Source organism: Perissodus microlepis, chromosome 9, assembly GCF_051167445.1.
Source record: "Perissodus microlepis isolate ML-2025 ecotype Zambia chromosome 9, ASM5116744v1, whole genome shotgun sequence".
NCBI classification, from domain to species: Eukaryota; Metazoa; Chordata; class Actinopteri; order Cichliformes; family Cichlidae; genus Perissodus; species Perissodus microlepis.
The window spans coordinates 31,819,525-31,839,110 of record NC_140469.1 but is presented as its reverse complement, the minus strand read 5'-3'; the positions used below and the strand labels follow the sequence as shown (position 1 = coordinate 31,839,110).

Genomic DNA, 19,586 nt, shown 5'->3' with positions numbered 1-19,586 from the left:
TAACTGCTTCAATTTAAAAAGTGGAATCTGGATCTCATTTTCACTCCAGGAGTCACGTTTCTCTTCACACTTGGAGGGAATCTGATCCTCTAAACTGGGCAGGAAGGTCTGTAGGCAGCTGGAGACTGTTAGCTGATGTAGGGTGGAGGAAATCCAGGGAATTAGAGCGGATATAAGAGCAGAGGGACCAGATGTCTGAGTCCGGGGGGGGTTATTCCTCGGCTCAGGGATCCTTGTCCCGCTCAGGGTCCCATCGAGCTGTTTTCAAATCTCTGGCTTTGTGAGAGTAAGGCCGGCGCCGAGGCAGGAAGGAACCTCACGATCACCCTTTGAGTTTAAGTGCTTCCATTATTACTACAAATGGGGGCGGTTTGGGGCTGTTGCCATGGTAATTACTTTCTCGTTGTATGTCCAAGACCTTTTCTGGCTCTGCTTTGAGTGTGAACCTGAAATTGAATCCAAGGACACAGGTGACAGAAGTCTGAAGGAGTTAAGAGCCTCCATGGAGGGCGAGGCGCTGTGTGGCACGATTATAACAAGAAGTATTTATCTGTGGTGTCTGCGAGGCAGTAAAACTAAAGAAGCTAACATTTCATGACTTCACCCAGAAAAACAAACTTTTTCACTGGTTGAAATTTGAGCCATGTTCTTGAATACTTCCAGGCTGGCGACTAATTGGCGAGTGTAAAAACATGGCGGACATAAAGCAGCTGATTCTCTGCAGGAACAGTTTGTCATAGTGAGAGAAACAATCGGTCACACTCATCCCTGCTGTGGGAAGCTTCTCCTTTGATCACCTCCTGGTAGACCTTCAGGGTGCGATGTTGGAGATGTTGTGTGTGTTGCAGTGTTGTTGTAGGAAATGACTCTCAGATTTACCCGGGCAGTTAGCTCTGACTGTCTGACGATGGTGGAAGAACTGACAGGATGACCATCACTGAGCACGCTCCGTGTTTCTGTGATCTGGCTTCAGTTGCTCTGAGATCAGGCTGTGCAGGCACAGGAAGGTGGTCATCAACATGACGAGTCACGCTCACAGGACACAGCTCTACCATCAGCAGAGCGACTGCAAGCTGAAGCTGAAATATCAGCAGAGCACCTGAGCGACTGTGCGAGGTGAAAGATGACAGTCAGCATTTTGCTTTGATTGGATGTTTTCTTCCAGTGTGTACGATGATTTCAGCCTCGCGTTAAACTGTAAACACATAAAGGAGTTCAGAGTTGTAGCCGGAGAAACTGTGTATTTAAAGCGCGCTGCACTCAGATGGTCTCATAGGACTCTGAGGTTGCTCCTCGCATCACCGCAGCCATGAAGGCCTTCCCTCCCTGATGGGAAGACGACTCGCTCCGAGCGCTGCAGCATCTCGCCGTGAATCTCAGAGCTTCGTGCGGAGAAGCATCGTTCAAACACACACGTGCGCTCGTGTCTCCAGCATGCTCCGTGCCGCCGTTCAGTCACAGCGAGCGTGGCTGCCCGGTTGCTGCCTGCACCTCGAGGTGCTCAGGCTCTCCCAGCGGGGATGCTGCAGTTTTCCAGGAAGCCGCTCTGTCAGTGGGTGGTGGTTTTCTGCAGCACAGGTTACCATGGCAATGTGCCCAGTGGGAAGTCATCCAAAAAAAACACAGTGTTAAAGCTGGAGGCTCCTCAATAAGCCCCTGATCCTGCTCCACCACGCCGGCCTCTGAGACCCAGCACACACCACTCTGTCCCCTCGGTTTTCCAGCTCATGAGGAAACACGTAGTTTTATTCTCATTTTTCAGTTTCCTTTCCTGTGATTGGTCAGCTTCAGCAGAAGGATCAGGGTCCAGGCTGAAGTCGCTCTTTCAACCACATGTTTGGAAGCTGTGAGGTGGCCTGGGTGAAGACAGTGAAAGTAAAACTTCATAAAAAGCACTTTCAATGAAAATAAATAATTTTAAAGCAGAACAAACACAAACAAATGGATCATATCTGATGTCTGCTCCACGACATCAGGCTGGATGTCTTTGAGTTACCGAGGGCGCTCTGACAGTACAAGTTTAAATACAGTGTCCACACACGCCTGTGTGAGTGTTTCTAATGTTTCCAGTGTCAGGACTCTGGAAGCATGACCGATGCAGAGCGACCCGTCAGCGTGAAGCAAACATTACATCTGTGATTTCACACATCAGCAGTTTACCCTCCGTCTGTCACACACACACACACACACACACACACACACACACACACACACACACACACACACACACACAGTGGTTATCATTCACAGTGAAGAGAGACAGCGGGAACTAAAAAGGGAGGAGGGGGGCGATAATTGCTGAGCCTCCTTTGACTCTCAACAGCTCCCCTCCCACACCTGTTGAGTCCATCAACACACAAACACACACACACACAACTTTTATCTGAGTAGCAGCTGAGGGATGCAGGTGAGGCGGGGGAGGTGCTGTGGATATTTCAGGTATGCAGGACGCTTACAGAGTCAGCCTCCAGCTGCAGCTTCTCATGAATTTTTTCTCAGAATCGATGAAATCGTTTCTGTTTGAGTCTCTGAGGTCTCAGTTTTACAATTCATGCTTCTGCTGGCTGAGCATCAAACCTGGGCATCAGAAACTCTGTGTTCACCATAAAACAGTTTACTGATCTTACTGCAGGTTAATTATGAATTACAAACATAAAATAAAATGAGTCTGAAAGTTCGAGCTGAGCTGGAGCTGCTGTTTGTGCAGCAGTATCTCAGTTTGTTTCTGACGTGAATCTCGTTTCTGCAGCATCCGGCTCCAAGTCTGAGATCTCTGCAACACAGAGAAGACTAACATCATAACGATCTCGTCTCCTGGCGTTCTGATGCTCCTCTGTGCAGTCACATAATCGTCCTGTTCAGAGACTTTAAGCTTACGCGTGACTGCAGCAGGCAGCAGTTTGGATCGTGCGAGGAGCTGGGTGTGTTTAACCCTGGAGAACCCATGGGTTTACTAGGGAACCCATGGGGTCAGAGCCGACCCCATGGGTTCTCCAGGGTTAACTCAGTTTAGCTTTTCTCCACTGGATGATTCACTTTTTTATTTTGCTGTCAGTTGGCACTAAACACAGCTCGGTCAGGTTTGTGAGAAGATCCTGGTCTGGGTTTAAATTCACACCTGATCACCATCCAACATCCGTCCATCCATCCATCATCCATTAATCCATCCATCCAACATCCGTCCATCCATCCATCATCCATTAATCCATCCATCCAACATCCGTCCATCCATCCATCATCCATTAATCCATCCATCCAACATCCGTCCATCCATCCATCATCCATTAATCCATCCATCCAACATCCGTCCATCCATCCATCCATCCAACATCCGTCCATCCATCCATCCATCCAACATCCGTCCATCCATCCATCCATCCAACATCCGTCCATCCATCCATCATCCATTAATCCATCCATCCAACATCCGTCCATCCATCCATCATCCATTAATCCATCCATCCAACATCCGTCCATCCATCCATCATCCATTAATCCATCCATCCAACATCCGTCCATCCATCCATCCAACATCCGTCCATCCATCCATCATCCATTAATCCATCCATCCAACATCCGTCCATCCATCCATCCATCCAACATCCGTCCATCCATCCATCCATCCAACATCCGTCCATCCATCCATCATCCATTAATCCATCCATCCAACATCCGTCCATCCATCCATCATCCATTAATCCATCCATCCAACATCCGTCCATCCATCCATCATCCATTAATCCATCCATCCAACATCCGTCCATCCATCCATCCAACATCCGTCCATCCATCCATCATCCATTAATCCATCCATCCAACATCCGTCCATCCATCCATCATCCATTAATCCATCCATCCAACATCCGTCCATCCATCCATCATCCATTAATCCATCCATCCAACATCCGTCCATCCATCAATCATCCATTAATCCATCCATCCAACATCCGTCCATCCATCCATCATCCATTAATCCATCCATCCAACATCCGTCCATCCATCCATCATCCATTAATCCATCCATCCAACATCCGTCCATCCATCCATCATCCATTAATCCATCCATCCAACATCCATCCATCCATCCATCATCCATTAATCCATCCATCCATCCAACATCCATCCATCCATCCATCATCAATTAATCCATCTATCCAACATCCATCCATCCATCCAACATCCATTAATCCATCCATCCAACATCCATTAATCCATCCATCCAACATCCATCCATCCATCCAACATCCATCCATCCATCCAACATCCGTCCATCCATCCAACATCCATCCATCCAACATCCATTAATCCATCCATCCAACATCCATCCATCCATCCAACATCCGTCCATCCATCCAACATCCATCAATCCATCCATTAATCCATCCATCCAACATCCATCCATCCATCCATCCATCCAACATCCATCCATCCATCCAACATCCATCCATCCATCCATCCAACATCCATCCATCCATCCATCCATCCATCCATTAATCCATCCATCCAACATCCATCCATCCATCCATCCATCCATCCAACATCCATCCATCCATCCATCCATCCATCCAACATCCATCCATCCATCCAACATCCGTCCATCCATCCATCATCCATTAATCCGTCCATCCAACATCCATCCATCCATCATCCATTAATCCATCCATCCAACATCCATCCATCCATCCATCCAACATCCATCCATCCATCCAACATCCATCCCTCCACCCATCCATCCATCCATCCAATATCCAACATCCATCCATCCATCCATCCATCCATTCAATATCCAACATCCATCCTTCCATCCAACATCCATCCATTCAATATCCATCCATCATCCATTAATCCATCCATCCAACATCCACCCATCCATCTGTTCAGCTATCCATCCATCATCCATCCAACATCCGTCCATCCATCCATCCATCATCCATCCAACATCCATTCATCCCTCCATCATCCGTCCATCCATCCATCCAATATCCAACATTCATCCATCCAATATTCAACATCCATCCTTCCATCCATCCATCTAACATCCAACATCCATCCTTCCATCCATCCATCTAACATCCAACATCCATCCTTCCATCCATCCATCTAACATCCAATATCCAACATCCATCCATCCATCCATCTTTTTATCCAGCCAGCCATCCATCCAACATCCATCCTTCCATCCATCCATCTAACATCCAACATCCATCCATCCATCTATCATCTTTGGGAATAAGAGTGATGTGAAAATAGTCTGAGCACAGCTTGCTTTGAGTGTTTTGTACATTTTTGTGGACTTCAGAGTTTGTGGCTGTGATATTCAGTGTTGGTCAAGTTACTTGAAAAAAATAATCAGCAACTAATTACTGATTACTTCCACCAAAAAGTAATTCCGTTACTTTACTGATTACTTATTTTCAAAAGTAATTAGTTACTTAGTTACCTTTTAAAAACATGATTTACAACCTGAATAGGTAATAAAGCGATAGCTCTTTCAGCCCAATTCTACTTTTTCTGCATAATCCATCACATAAAATGTAATCAAATGAAAAAGTCTCTTTTTAAAATTTGTTTTATTAGTTTTAATCTTTTAACTTTATGCATCAAGCAAAAATTAAATTATATGTAATCTGTAATTGTAATTACTGTAATGGGCAGTAACCATCTCTGGTGATACTAAAACTGAGTGACACCTTTGAATTCTGGCGTGTTGAAGCAGAAAGATTTCAAAGCTAAAATGTCAGCGACTCCCATCCAGCATGAAGGCCGTCTTCTCTGAGGTTTCATTCCTGGAAGCTTCACATCCTTTAAATCCCTGTGAGTGCTGCTGTTCCCACGGTCGGTGTGAAAGCAGCTGACTCCGGTCTCTAACAGCCTGCTCAGTGTCACTTTGAGCCAAGCACCTCACAGAGACGTCACCATCCGCTCTCATCGGGATTTATGAACCATGTGCAGATGTTTATGAGTCAGGAAACAGACGAAGGGCTGAACATCCCGTTATCTAAACTCTCCCCTTCAGCACGTTAACCGTGGGACGCTGAGAGGATGAAGGCTCGTTCATCATCGCTCTGCTGTCATCAGCTGTTATCAGGGCCTCTCTCTCCCGGGCCAATTAACCCGTCTGCATACCTGCCCGCCTTATCTGTCCTCCTGCGCTATCTCGTCCTCCGCTTTTCTGTCTCCTGCACTTCCTGCCTCCCTAACACGACTCACGTTACCGTCTCAGCTTCATTTTCATACTTTTATTTTTTATTCAGCTGCACAGCGCTGTGGTCCAGCAGGAGATAAATAACTATTAACTATTCCTGAGCATCCCTCACTTCAACTTCTGCTGAATTTTAAGCATCACTTCATGATGGAAACATCTTTGTTTATTGAGAGGAACACAGGAGATATGCAAGACCAAGAGTTTATAAATCAAAATAAATGAATTTGTCACTGACAGGTATCAGACAGAAGCATCGTGCAGAAGCGTTAAACAGAGAGTCTCTGATTGTGGCTCCTCTGGGAGCATAAATTTCTCGTCCCTGTGCAAAGTGATGTGAGGATTTGATTTATTAAAGTTGGATTTTAAAGTGCAGGTAATGTAAGAGTAAGAGCTATGGCATGGCGGGCAGCGACAGGTGCAGGTGTGTGATTGTGAAGTCGGTCTGGGCCTCTGAGCTTCTTACCGACTGATGCTTGTGTTGGAATGTGAGCAGAGAGGATTAACCGCCTAATCCCCGAGAAGAACAACCCGACGCTCACACCTCCGGACACTGAGCTGCTCAGAGACAGTGTGTGTGTGTGTGTGTGTGTGTGTGTGTGTGTGTGTGTGTGTGTGTGTGTGTGTGTGTGTGTGTGTGCATGCACTCATTTCTCTCACTCAGATGTGAGATCGTCTCCTGCAGGGTTTCAGAGATTAGGAAAAAGAAAATCAGGAGCTGGAGGGAAGATGAGGAGCAAAACAGCGATTTGCTGCCATGAACTTTATTTGGTCTTTAAAGTCAACTGATGACCAAACTTTAGACTGTTGTCATCACTTCTCTCCCATCATCACAGTTCAGTCAGATTACTTTGAAATCCTACAGCAGAAAGTTGAAGTAAAGCTGAAGTTCAGAATATCTGAGAAGTTATTAGGACGAAATATAACATCATGTGTGATTAAAGTCATAAATATTTGAGGAAAAATTAGATTTTCTAAGAGAGCAGAAACAAATCTTATGTTTTCTGAGATTAAAGTCATAAATTTAAGTTCATGAATAAATAAAAAGTATTAGTTAACATGAATAAATATTCAGGGTTTTAATATTTTCATTGTAAAACCTGCTGACAGCTGTTTTTTAATGTTTTGCGTGCTCGCTGCAGGGGAAACCTCGGAGCTGCTGAAAGGAACATTATCAGACTGAATGAAAAGATGTTGCCGAGTGACCTTTGACCTCTGCTCTGTGTCTCAGTGTCTGGAGTTCAGCGAGGGCTCGGTGACGGGCGACATGTGCGAGGACCTGTGCGTGCTCGGCCTGGTCGAGTACAAACGCTGCCTCTACTACGAGAACGGGAAGAAGGTGATCGAGGCGCGCTGGAGAGGAAGCCCCATCATCCTCAAGTCCAAGCTGGAGAACTTCTCCTCCTACGAGCCTCTGGGAATTCTGGACTACCAGGTGATGTCACCACCCTCGTGCCCACTCGCTCCGGGAAGGGCAGCTTGTTTTAAAATAACTCTCCTGCTTGTCCTCGCCCCCACAGGACGCAGCCGAAGAGCTCTCCCCGCTCGATGTCGTCTTTTACGCCACTCTGGAGGTAAGCGGCTTCAGTTTGGTGCTGACGAGTCAAAGTTTCTATGAGTCAAACTTCACTTCCTGTCACCTCAGGTACGAAACTCCCTGGGGCTGGCTGAGGAGAACGAGGATGAAGACAGAGGAGGAGGAGTGAACAACAGCTCCCTGGCCAGACTTTTGGGCAAAAAGCTGAAAAACAGAGAGATGAGTTACTCAAGAGCGGAGCTGGCCTCGCTCTGGGCCCTGCTGCAGCAGGAGGAGTACACCTTCCTCAGGTAAACCCTGAACAGGTGGAGGATTTGGATGGTGTCAGTATGTTTAACTCTTCCTGAGGTTCTGAGATGCTCCAATAAACAGATGCATTTATTGAAGATCGATGCTCGCCTGTTTAATCGAGGGTTTAAATCGAGTTCGAGGTTCAGGGGTTTACCTGAGAACCTGACAGCACAGACAGGATCTCCATTTTTACTGCCAAAGTTTACTTTCAAAGTAAAACATTTTGTGATTTTTCCTGTGAAGCAGCTGAAATATGTCATGTTTTGTCTCTGAGTTTTAATCCTAAAGAAAAATGACCAAAAGATAATTTAAAAAACGTTTTAGTCCTGGCTTCTTTGTTCACATTTCACTTTTAAAATGTCAGATTTTTCATGAGCACAACTGGAGAACAAAAAGAAAACGAGTGAAATTAGCTTCAGTCTGAGAGCACAGACGTTCAGACACCGGCAGGCTGGCATCCAAAAATAAAAGCAGTGAGTGGAGGTGACCTGTGCTGCTGCAGTGACAAATGGAGGAAAGCAGCTGTGTGAATGTGGAGCTTTGCAGGTCAGACACAACAGAGGAGCTGGAGACACCACAGAGTCTGATATCAGCTCTCATGGAGCTGCAGCTGATTAAAAGTGTTTTCCACATTTTATCCCCACCTGAAGAAGAACTCATTCATCATTCTGTTTTATAGAGAACATTATTTTACATCACTGGGACAAATGTGGTCACACTCAAGTGTTTTGGTGTCTGAGCTCTGTTCACCTTCACTGAGCAGGAGGGAGGAGACAGAGAGGTGTGTGGTTAGACAGCCGAGGCTGTTACAGCTTAGAGGGTTAGTTTAGTTTTACTGAAGGAAGCCTGTGTGAAGGACACGCTGCTGTATTTCCTGGAGTAGACGACAGTCAGCATGCCCCCAAAGAGACAGGAAGTAAAGTAATGGCTCATAAACGAGATCAGATAAAAACACCTGTGTGGTCTCCAGATTTTCATCCGTGATGATTCCTTCAAGTTCAAGAACTCAAGTTACCAGAAGGTAACGAACCAAAACTGCTCGGCCCACAAAGACTGATCCACTGCTGGAAACGTGCAAACCTCTGTGTGCACAGACCTCGACTGTGAAGGGGTACAAAAGCACAGATGAGCGAGGTTGCACATTTCCACTTAGACTGGTGGAGCTACGTTCATGCACAAAGTTCTCACTCTGCACCAAAAACAGGTCATGAAGCATGAACACTGGACCATCACGTGTGTGTGACCCAGCAGGCTTATCCAATCTACATACAGCACAGCAGCATTTCTCTGTATAAAGAAACAAGTGTAATCCATCCATCCAACCAACATCTGTCCATCCATGTATGTATCCATCCATCCATCCAACCAACATCTGTCCATCCATCCATCGATCCGTGCATCCATCCATCCAACATGTGTCCATCCATCCAACCAACATCTGTCCATCCATCCATCGATCCGTGCATCCATCCATCCAACATGTCCATCCATCCATCTATCCAACTTCCTCCGTCCATCCACGTGTCCATCCATCCATTTATTAATCCATCCATCCAACATCTGTCCATCCATGTGTCCATCCATCCATCGATCCATCCATCCATTAATCCACCCATACATCCAACATCAATTCATCCATCCATCCATGCATCCATCAACCAACATCTGTCCATCCATGTGTCCATGCATCCATCCATCCATCCATCCATCCAACATCAATTCATCCATCCATCCATGCATCCATCCATCCAACATGTGTCCATCCACGTGTCCATCCATCCATCCATCCATCCATCCATGCATCCATCCATCCATCCAACATCCATCCATCCATCGATCCATGCATCCATCCATCCATGCATCCATCCATCCAACATGTGGCCATCCATCCATCTATCCAACTTCCTCCATCCATCCACGTGTCCATCCATCCATCCATCCATCCATCCATGCATCCATTGATCCAACATGTGGCCATCCATCCATCTATCCAACTTCCTCCATCCATCCATGTGTCCATCCACGTGTCCATCCATCCATCCATCCATCCATGCATCCATTGATCCAACATGTGGCCATCCATCCATCTATCCAACTTCCTCCATCCATCCATGTGTCCATCCACGTGTCCATCCATCCATTTATTAATCCATCCATCCAACATCTGTCCATCCATGTGTGCATCCATCCATCCATCCATCCATCCATCACAAACTGAGAACGTAGCGTGGCGCTCACAGATAAATGATGGAACAAACATAATATATATAAATCAAAAGAACTGGGATTTAGGAATGACCCCGATACTGCCAGAACACCTCAGAGTTTAGTTATGAAGAAAGACTTCATGATATCTCTGGTAGAGGATCAAACTCATCCTGTGAGGTAAAATGTTTCTGTGATTGGAGTCTGGTCCACAGATCAGTGTAACAGCTCCAGTACTGACTCTTCTCTGGAGCTTAAACCTTCTTCTGAGTAAAGACACTTGTTTTATCAGTTTTCAGCTCATTGTCTCCATGTTTGTCCTGATGATGACTTCCTGTGACATCACGTTGGCCTCATTGTATCTGCTTTCTGTTCCCTCTGGTCTCCAGAGTCCTGCAGGACCTCAGCACCCACGTGGCCAAGGTGCTGGGCTCCTGTGGTCACTTCTACGCTGTGGAGTACCTCTCAGCCGGGCACGCCTGGGACCAGAACATCTTTTCCCTGGATGACGTGGCCATTTCTGAGGTTCAGGATCAGGGTGAAGGCGGAGACCGAGCCAGGTGGACGGCCCGAGAGATGATGCACCGCATCGCGCTGAGCTTCCTGGACATGGTGTGGCACTTTGACAATGACTTCACCCACAAGCTACACCTCTGCGACATCAAACCGGAGAACTTTGCCATCAGGAAGGACCTCACGGTAAGTCCTCAGGTGTGACTTTGAACACGCTCACTCTGCTTTGTCCTCGCAGTGACTCAGAAACCACGGAGGAGGGCTGAATGGCCTTAATGCTGGCTGAGGATATAATGAACGTAAGAAGGATGAAAGCAGAGCAGGGAATTGGGAGAAAAGAGATAAAAGGGACGTGTTTTTAGAAAGCTATTAGAGCAAAGATGGAAATCAGATGCTGGACGGCGGATTACGTGAGGTTTTTCTTGAACAGATATTTTTTTAGCTAAAGGAAGAAGATGTGACACTGCTGCTGGGGAGAGAAGGTCATTGTGCAAACACACACCTGGGTACTTCTGTCTTTGTGAGGACGTTCACGCACATTATCAGAATCAGAATCAGAAAGACTTTATTTATCCCCAAGGGGCAATTAAGATACACAGAATATACAGTATATACACAAAAGTGACTGAAAGGTGAATAAATAACTGTAAGTGAGTAAAGTGTCAGCAGTATAAAAAGAGAGTAGTTTATGTTTCTGTTGTGGGAAATGTTCTTATCGGCTGGAGTTAAAAAGCAGAGCTGCTTTGGGGACAATGGTGGCGCTCCTCCTCCTCTCAGCCCTGCAGGAAATGCAGCGGAGGCGTCGCCCAGAGGGGAGGCATTGAAATGCGGGGTGAAGAATGTGAGAGGGGTTGGTGATGATTTTGGCTGCCTGTCTGAGGGCCTGTTGGCTGAAAACCTGCCGGAGTTCTGACAGGCAGGCCAATGATTTTAGAGCACACTGATGCAGTGTGCGGCAGTCTGTTCCTGTATGACGGCTGAGATTTACCGCCCTGAAACTTGACGGACACCATTGAAATAAAGTCCAGGGTGGAGGTCGTGCCTCACAGCCTCACAGAGGGAAACGATCAGAGGGGATTTCCAGGAACGGGCACCAGCCTGGAAGCAGTCCAGATATGAACGAGGACACGGAGACCTTGGAGGGTGGAGTTTTTGGACTGTTGATGATTTTTGATGATTGTTCATTCATTCAACCCTCAAACCCAACAAGGTCCCCGAACTCTGAGAAAGATGAAATAATCTCAGCATCTTTGTTCTCGTGCCTGGAGTCAAATCCAGCGGCTGTCACCTCTGATGGATCCTCGGCCCATCAGTCACACGAAAGACTAAAAATAAAGTTTTGCATGAGCTGGAGCCAGACGTCCTCATCTCCAAGTCCCCATTAATCACCCCGTGATCAAACTTCTCATCCGTCTTTATTAATATCTGTAATGTTAAAATTAAAAGTATAAGCTTGCTTACTCTAGAATGAGAAGTGGACTTTGGTGTTTTTCCTGTGGTCATAAATCAGAGCCGGAGCGTCTGGATGGAGGGAACCGAGCAGGGTTTGTTTTCTCAGCGTTATCTGAAGCTTTTATGGTTTGTACAGCACTTCAGGTCGGCGCTGGACTCCAGCCAACAATCACAGCTCAGCCTAAGCTATTTTATCTCTCATTGTTCAGCCCCTGATCGCTGGAAAATGAGCACTTAAAGGGAAAAAATGAGGCGTTTGTAGCGCCAACAAAAGTCAAGTAAAGCAGAGGCTCACAATTGTTTTCCCGGTTTCGCAGGATTAATGTTTTTCCTGTCATAGTGCTGACATGGAACATGTTTAACTGCCCTCACTTAATAATGCCAGCACCGTAAAACCACCGTGCAGCCTGCGCTCGTTTACTCCAGGTGTGAGTGGAATCATTTCATCTCGTTAAAGAGATTTTTATCTGCAGATTATTTCCAGCAGACCTCCCGAGCACTGCCAGGCTCTGTGCCACAGAGACAAGCTGCTGCTTACAAACTGGTAATATAATCCAGGACATCAACACACACAGCACGGCGTGACGATTAATCCACCGCAGAAAATAGTTCCAGATGATCAAAGCTGTTTGTAAAAAATGAAACTGCCTGTGGAAGATCTTCATCTCTGTCGGGCCAAAAACAAACGAGCGCCCTGTCAGTGCGTCTCTCCTGCATCAGGGCTGATTTAAATAATTACAGACCAGCAGATTGTTACTCCAAGAAAACCCTCCAAACTTCAGTTTGAAGTCATAAATATGAAAGAAAAATCTCACAAGCTCAGGAGAGAAAGATGTGAGTTTGAGACGATGAAGTCATAAATGTGCACGAAAAACACTCATTGCAGTAAACGTGCTTTGAACAGTGGAGTGACCTGAGGCCCACACACACATTTAAACTGTGTGAGATTTTTATCACTCATCTGAAAAATCTGAAAAACATGTTTTCATATTTTACTGCTGGGGGACATTTGGCCTTTAAAACTCCTTTCACTTTTCCTCCGCACAAAAGAATCTCTGTAATGTCTCATTTGAATAATAAAGACGAAAAGAGTCTTTTTGTAGTTTAGAAATTTATCAGAAGCTTTCTTTTATTTCGATTCCATGTCCTAAAAACTGGATCGAATTTAGTGGAGTGAATATTGTCAGTGGCTCATCTTTATTGGATTCTCGTCTCTTTTGTAGCAAATTAAAATTCTGATTAGTTTAAAATGTTATAATAATTTCATGACGTGTAAACATTTAAATGAACCCACTTCACTGTGACTCAGCCGTGACACCACTTAACCAATTTTCTGTTATTATAAAACCTTTGTGATGTTGATTTAATTCATTCCTTTCAGTCTGAGCTTTGAAACACTTTCTGTGCATCAGTCACAGATTGTTACAGCAGGATTTCAGTTTTTTGTTTCTACAGAGCTCCAAATCTGCCGTTACAGCTCACACATCCAAATATCTGAAGAACTTCAGGCATCACTGTGTTTGTGTTCAGCCCGCAGAGTCCGTGTTCATAGAGCCGCAGCACCTGAAGGTTTCTGAGCTCGAGGGCAGAATTCTGAGGTTTTTCAGGCAGATCTGAGCTCGTCATGTGGGACACGTTTTGTGCTGGGATGGCGTGAGCACATCCAGGCTGTGTGTCATGTTTTGCACCAAATATAAGGTGTGGATAATCCTGCAGGATGGGCTCACACAGGGTGGGTGTCCTCTGGTGTGTCCTGCAGGTGGTGGCGATCGACGTGGACATGGCGTTCTTCGAGCCGAAGATGAGGGACATCCTGGAACAGAACTGCAGCAGCGACGACGACTGCAACTTCTTCGACTGCTCGTCCAGGTGTAACCTGAGCAAACGCAGGTGCAGCCCGCACCGCAGCAACAGCAACCTGCAGGTAAGCGAGGCCCTGTGACCTCACTGTGACACTTTCAGCTTTGGGCTTTTATTTTGTAAAAATCTGCTGAAAATGTGTTTTATTGTGACACTTTAATTTGGTGTGATTTTATTCTCTGAAATGCAGCGGTCACATGACTAAACCATCAAAGTCCGTTCAGTTTAACACTTTAACTCTTTTATTTTTCCCTCCTATTAAATTATTATTATTATTATTACGTATGTATTTATTTATGTTTATCTATTTACTGTACAAAATGATCAGGTTTTAGACGAGTTTTGTGTTTTTTGTAAAATAATAGTGAATAATAAAACTTTCAGTCTGCAGAGAAAATAAACTGGCTAAAAGGAGAAAGTTTTATAATAAATAAAAATCATTTTGTATAATTAAGCAGAACTCTGAGAAACAAAAGCGTCTAAAATTAAAAGTGTCTTTGTTCCTCTCCGAGTCTTTTTTCCACCTGTGTGGATGTTTTTGATTCCTCGGCGCGAGCGCTGAGCCGTCGGCTCGCTCTGCAGCAAATTACAGGGTTGGTCTGTTTCTCCTCTTCCACCGTCGATCGTCCACAACTTCTAATTACACGTGTGGAAAAGTGTGGAATGATAATTACTGACCGGCCTGATCCTGCTGACAGGCAGAGTTTCAACCTGTTTATTTACCTGTGCAGGTGATTTTGTCTGCAGGCTCACTGCTGCTGAGGAAACGATTTTCTCTCTTTTTTAAATGCATTTCGTATATTTGATCAATTAAATAACTTTTAAAGAAAAAAGTGAAAAGTTTTATACTGAAAAATTCATTTTCATTTCTGTCGATTTTATTTCTGTATCAAATTAAACCTGAAGAGTCGACACAATTTATCTATATGTCAGATTCATGCAGAGTTTAGTACTTTAATTATGAACTTAATTTATGAATTTATTCACTTGATGCTTTTTTATTGTTTATGATTGTTAAAGAGCGGTGAGGTGTGGGGGTCGTGACCTTTGCTCTCACATGTCTGAGATCCTCTGATGGGAATAAAATATTTATGTTCTTAATATTTCATCTGATTGTATTTCACATGAAAAGTCCATTTTTAAATCCAAACTTCTGCATAAATTTGGAGTTTCTGGCTCATCGCTCTGCAGCTTCACATTAGACACATTTTTATTCTCTAAATATGGAAAAAAAAAAAGTTACATTTGTCATCTGCTTGGAAACAAAAACACAAAATTAGTTACAGCACGAAGTCATGATTTAGGCTCACATTAAAATATTTGTCATCTTTATTATTCCAGCAGTTTCTGTGCTGTGGTTCCTCTCTTTCTTTACTTATTTACAGAATTATGATTATTCTTGTTATTGTTGTTTCATTGCTGTTCAAAATTATTTTATTATTAAACTGAAGATGTTAGGAGAGTATTTTTATTATTTATAATATTAAAGTGAAATAACCTCGAGAATTTCTCTAAATCGTTTACAATTACTTTTAATAAATTACTTTTACCTTTAAATTGTTTTTAAATTAAATTATAATCACAAAATTAAAGCCAATTTTAATATTATATTATATTATATTATATTGTTAGCAGTAGTAGTATTATGATGATCTGTGTTAGCTTGAAGCTGTTTTGACTCATCAGCCCGTCAAACTCAGAGGACAAAGGACACAAGAAGCTGAGCCGACGTTTCTGTCACCATCGCCATCGCCGTGACAACACCAGGACAGACTCTCATCGCCCCGTATCACATGACTCGTGATACGTGATACCTGCATTCATCCACCAAAAGAGGACGTTTAAATATGAGACGGACGGAAACTGTTTCTCTAACAGGTGACGACCGGAGGCGCAAACACGGCGGCGTCTGAGGCGGGAACCTTAGAAACTAACGGAGTGGACGGATCACAGGAGAGAGGACAGGAAGCTGAAATTTAAAGGAAAGTAACAGAAACCAGAGACAGAACAAAATCAATTATCACCATAAATAAGAGTAAGTCAGAGCAGAGAGGAAGGAAGTGGGAAAGAGTTCAGGTGATGAAGAAAAAGGAACAAAGACACAAAAGAGGAGAAAAAACAGATGAACTGACAACTGAACCAAAACTGAAGAAAGGAGGCGAAGAACAAAGAGACGAAGAAGAAAGGAGAAGATGAAGATGAGTGATGATGACATGCTGACAACATGCTGCTCTGCCATTGGCCAAAGTGAGGCTCCACAGGTGTCTCTTGGGCGCGCCCAGCAATGACCCTCAACCTGCCAATCATCTCCGGAGAGAAAGAAGTCATTGTGTGTGTGTGTGTGTGTGTGTGTGTGTGTGTGTGTGTGTGTGTGTGTGTGTGTGTGTGTGTGTGTGTGTGTGTGAGAGAGATGTCGTCTGCATACTGATGAACCAATCAGGTGCTGCTCAGACTCACTGCTCCTCCTCCTCTGTGATTACCTCTCCTGATGCGCTCTTCTTCTTCTTCTTCTTCTTCTTCTTCTTCTTCTTCTTCACTTTTCTTTACTTGGAAACTTTCCCTTTTTTTTTGCAGATTTCTTCTTCTTCTTCTTCTTTTTCATCTAATTCGAGAGTCTGATGTGTGATTTGTGACTTTTTCCTCTTCGTCTTCAGGTGATCTGTGAGAAGATTTTTAGACCGTGGTTTTCTCCCACGCTGCTTGGGGCCAAAGCAGCGCTCCCTCTGCAGGTAATGTATCTGAAAACATCTTCAGAGGTCCATCTCACCCCATGCCAGCATCCTGCTCTGTCACACCAGCATGTCCTCCTGTGTCTGTGAACCTTCTCAGCTCCACAGCAAGCCATTAAAAATGCTCCAGCACATCCGCAGTGCAGAGGTCCGGGTTAATTACAGTTACATGTGGAGGACTCCTGTCAATCAAAGCAGCCAGTAGTGTTTCTGTAGATTCAGAGATCATTTTAATACAACCTCAGCCAGGAAGCTCCAACGTGAAAGGGAAACTGGCACCAGCATCATTCGGGAATTCCAGTGATGGAGGGATAATAATTTGGTTTCAGCGATCAAATCCGACTCTGAGCTGACTTTAATCCCCGATTTCCTGCAAACACTGATGAACTGCAAATTATCTAATGTAGGACAGCAGTTAAAGTCCTGAGTTTTGTGGATTAGAGAGTTTAAGACGTGATGTTGGTGTTGAAATTGTCTTTTTCCATCAGGTGGAGCTGCAGCGAGCTCTGCAGGAGTGTTCAGCGACTGAAGGGGGCGTGGAGGAGTCAGAGGAGGATGGAGGTGGTGGTGGTGGAGGAGGAGGAGGAGGAGGAGGAGGCGGCAGGCGCGTCCATCAGCGCCTCTTCAGTGTCCTGAAGCGCCTCATCCAGGAGGGAGGGGCTTCAGATGAAAGCGGAGAGGCATGGGAGGGGAAAGGCCACGCCCACACTGCGCTGAACTTTTGAGCTGTATTGAGAAGGTCGATGTGGGCGGAGCATCTCAGAAAACCAGAGAATGTTTTAAAACTATCAACGGGTCTCTTCATGGGCAGAGACCCCAGGTAAGACTGGCCACTCACTGATGGAAAAGACTCATCCACTGACACATTTTTGGGTCCAGAACCACAGTTTGAGCCACTCCTGTTCTTTGAGTGTAACTTAAAGTGACTCCGTCAGCAGGTCCCATCTCAAAGACACAGCAGTGAGACTTTTGACCTCAGTGTGCATCGAACTCTATCACGATGAACAGTTTTAGACACACACACACAAAAATCACGGTGTTCTCGCTCCCAGTGACGGACGTTTCATCCTACCCAGTTTGTAAAATTTAAGCAGAACTTAAGGTGGAGTTCAGGAAAGGTCCAACTTTGCCTCCAACAAAGAGAACTTTGATCTAAGAACTGGTTTGCTGTGGAACAACTTGAGCTCCATCCATCACCTTTAGCTCACGAGTGTCCAGGTGCTCGTTTGGGAACGTCTGATTGGGTCACAGCGAGCGTGGAAACATTCAGCGTCTCGTCACAGAACCAGGGATCCAGTGTGGGCAGATCCTCGCAGATTTATTATCCTTTTACGTAACTGGTTAGTCTCAGTGAGATTTTTCAAAAGAAGCTCTCTCATTTGAAGAGAAACTGTAGAAAATAAATGTGTTTGAATGATAAATGCTGAGATACAATGTAACATGTATGACTAATGATGTTTGATTCACAGCTGAATGAACGACTCTTGGCCTCTTTTAAAGGTTTTTAATGGTTTATTTGACATGTTTTTGTCCCGTTGTCGACTGTTTTCAGGTTCCAAAGACAGATACCAATAAAACATATATCATCCATCCAAAGTGTGTTTGGTTTGTACAGAACGTCTGTCTCACAAAATACAATGTACTGTTCCATGTTGTATTAAAATAACAGATTTTGAAAAATGTACTGATAGTTTGGTCAAATGTCTTAGTGAAGAAGACATTTGTGACCTGGCGAGGCCTCAGGGAAGTTTCTTTGTTTAACAAGACCAATATGAGCCTCAGCAGTCACAAACACCTGCTTATTACTACTATGCAACATCCAGTAAAAATCCTTGAATTTCTCCCACCAAACCTGGGCTCAGACTTTTTGGAAGGTCTGTTACTATAGTAACCTAGCAAAATGGGTATGGCCCACACAATGTGCTTACACATGGCCCACATACTGCAAAGAATGATGGCCCTTTGGTGGCCCGAGGTGGCCCACACATGGGCCAGCACAAGGCCAGCTGCAGACACACTGCTGGCCCTGTGCTGCCCCAGATGTCAGCCTAATGTGTACCTTAATTAAGCCATGTAATAACGACATGTGTTGGAACATAATAGTGCAAAAGTAACATGATGAAACTCTGTTTAGACAGTGAATGGACTGATTCTTATATAGTGCTTTTCTACTCACCCGGATTACTCAAAGTGCTCAATACAACATGTCATATTTACCTAATCACACACTTTCTCTAAACTGAGTGCTGCCTAACTACATTCATACTCTTGACATGCTGACTGGAGGAGGCAGGGATCGAACCACTAACCTTCCGATGAGTAGGTGACCTGCTCTACCTCCTGAGCTACAGCCATCCACTGGCAAAGATGAGTAAACCCTCACTAGGTTTGGATAAAGTGTAAACTCACAAACCTGTCAAACCTGCATTTGGAACATTAGCTACCATAGCAGTATAGTATTGCAACATGGCATTTGGGTCTTCTAACTCAAATAGGAAAATAGGAACATAAATAGTGCCTCATTGCCAGACCTGGCCCACATCTGGTTGGCATACACCCTGCCATGACACCAGTCAGTCAGAAGTGCCAGCTTCATGCCAGATCCGGGCCAGACCTGTTTTCTATGAGCCTGGGCCACATAAACCAAACCATAATCGGGCTAGATATGGCATGCCATCACATAGACAGGGCCATCTATGCCAGGCCTGGCCCACATCTGGATGAAATACATCTTATCATGCCAGAAGTCAGCCAGCAGTGCCGGCTTGATGCCAGATAAATCATGCACCAACTGTGG

The 19,586-nt window shown here is 44.8% G+C and overlaps 1 protein-coding gene across 1 annotated transcript in view; it reads left to right on the top strand.

Moving 5' to 3' along the window:
• dipk1c (divergent protein kinase domain 1C) overlaps window positions 1-18,379 on the top strand; it is a 42,705-nt gene extending 24,326 nt beyond the window's left edge. The window contains exons 3-9 of the mRNA XM_084940302.1: window positions 7,434-7,637; window positions 7,723-7,776; window positions 7,848-8,029; window positions 10,625-10,934; window positions 13,960-14,124; window positions 16,715-16,789; window positions 17,278-18,379. Of these exons, the coding sequence (XP_084796428.1) occupies window positions 7,434-7,637; window positions 7,723-7,776; window positions 7,848-8,029; window positions 10,625-10,934; window positions 13,960-14,124; window positions 16,715-16,789; window positions 17,278-17,514 (1,227 nt within the window). The 3' untranslated portion in view covers window positions 17,515-18,379. The remainder of the gene's footprint in view (window positions 1-7,433; window positions 7,638-7,722; window positions 7,777-7,847; window positions 8,030-10,624; window positions 10,935-13,959; window positions 14,125-16,714; window positions 16,790-17,277) is intronic.
• Window positions 18,380-19,586: the final 1,207 nt, after the last annotated feature.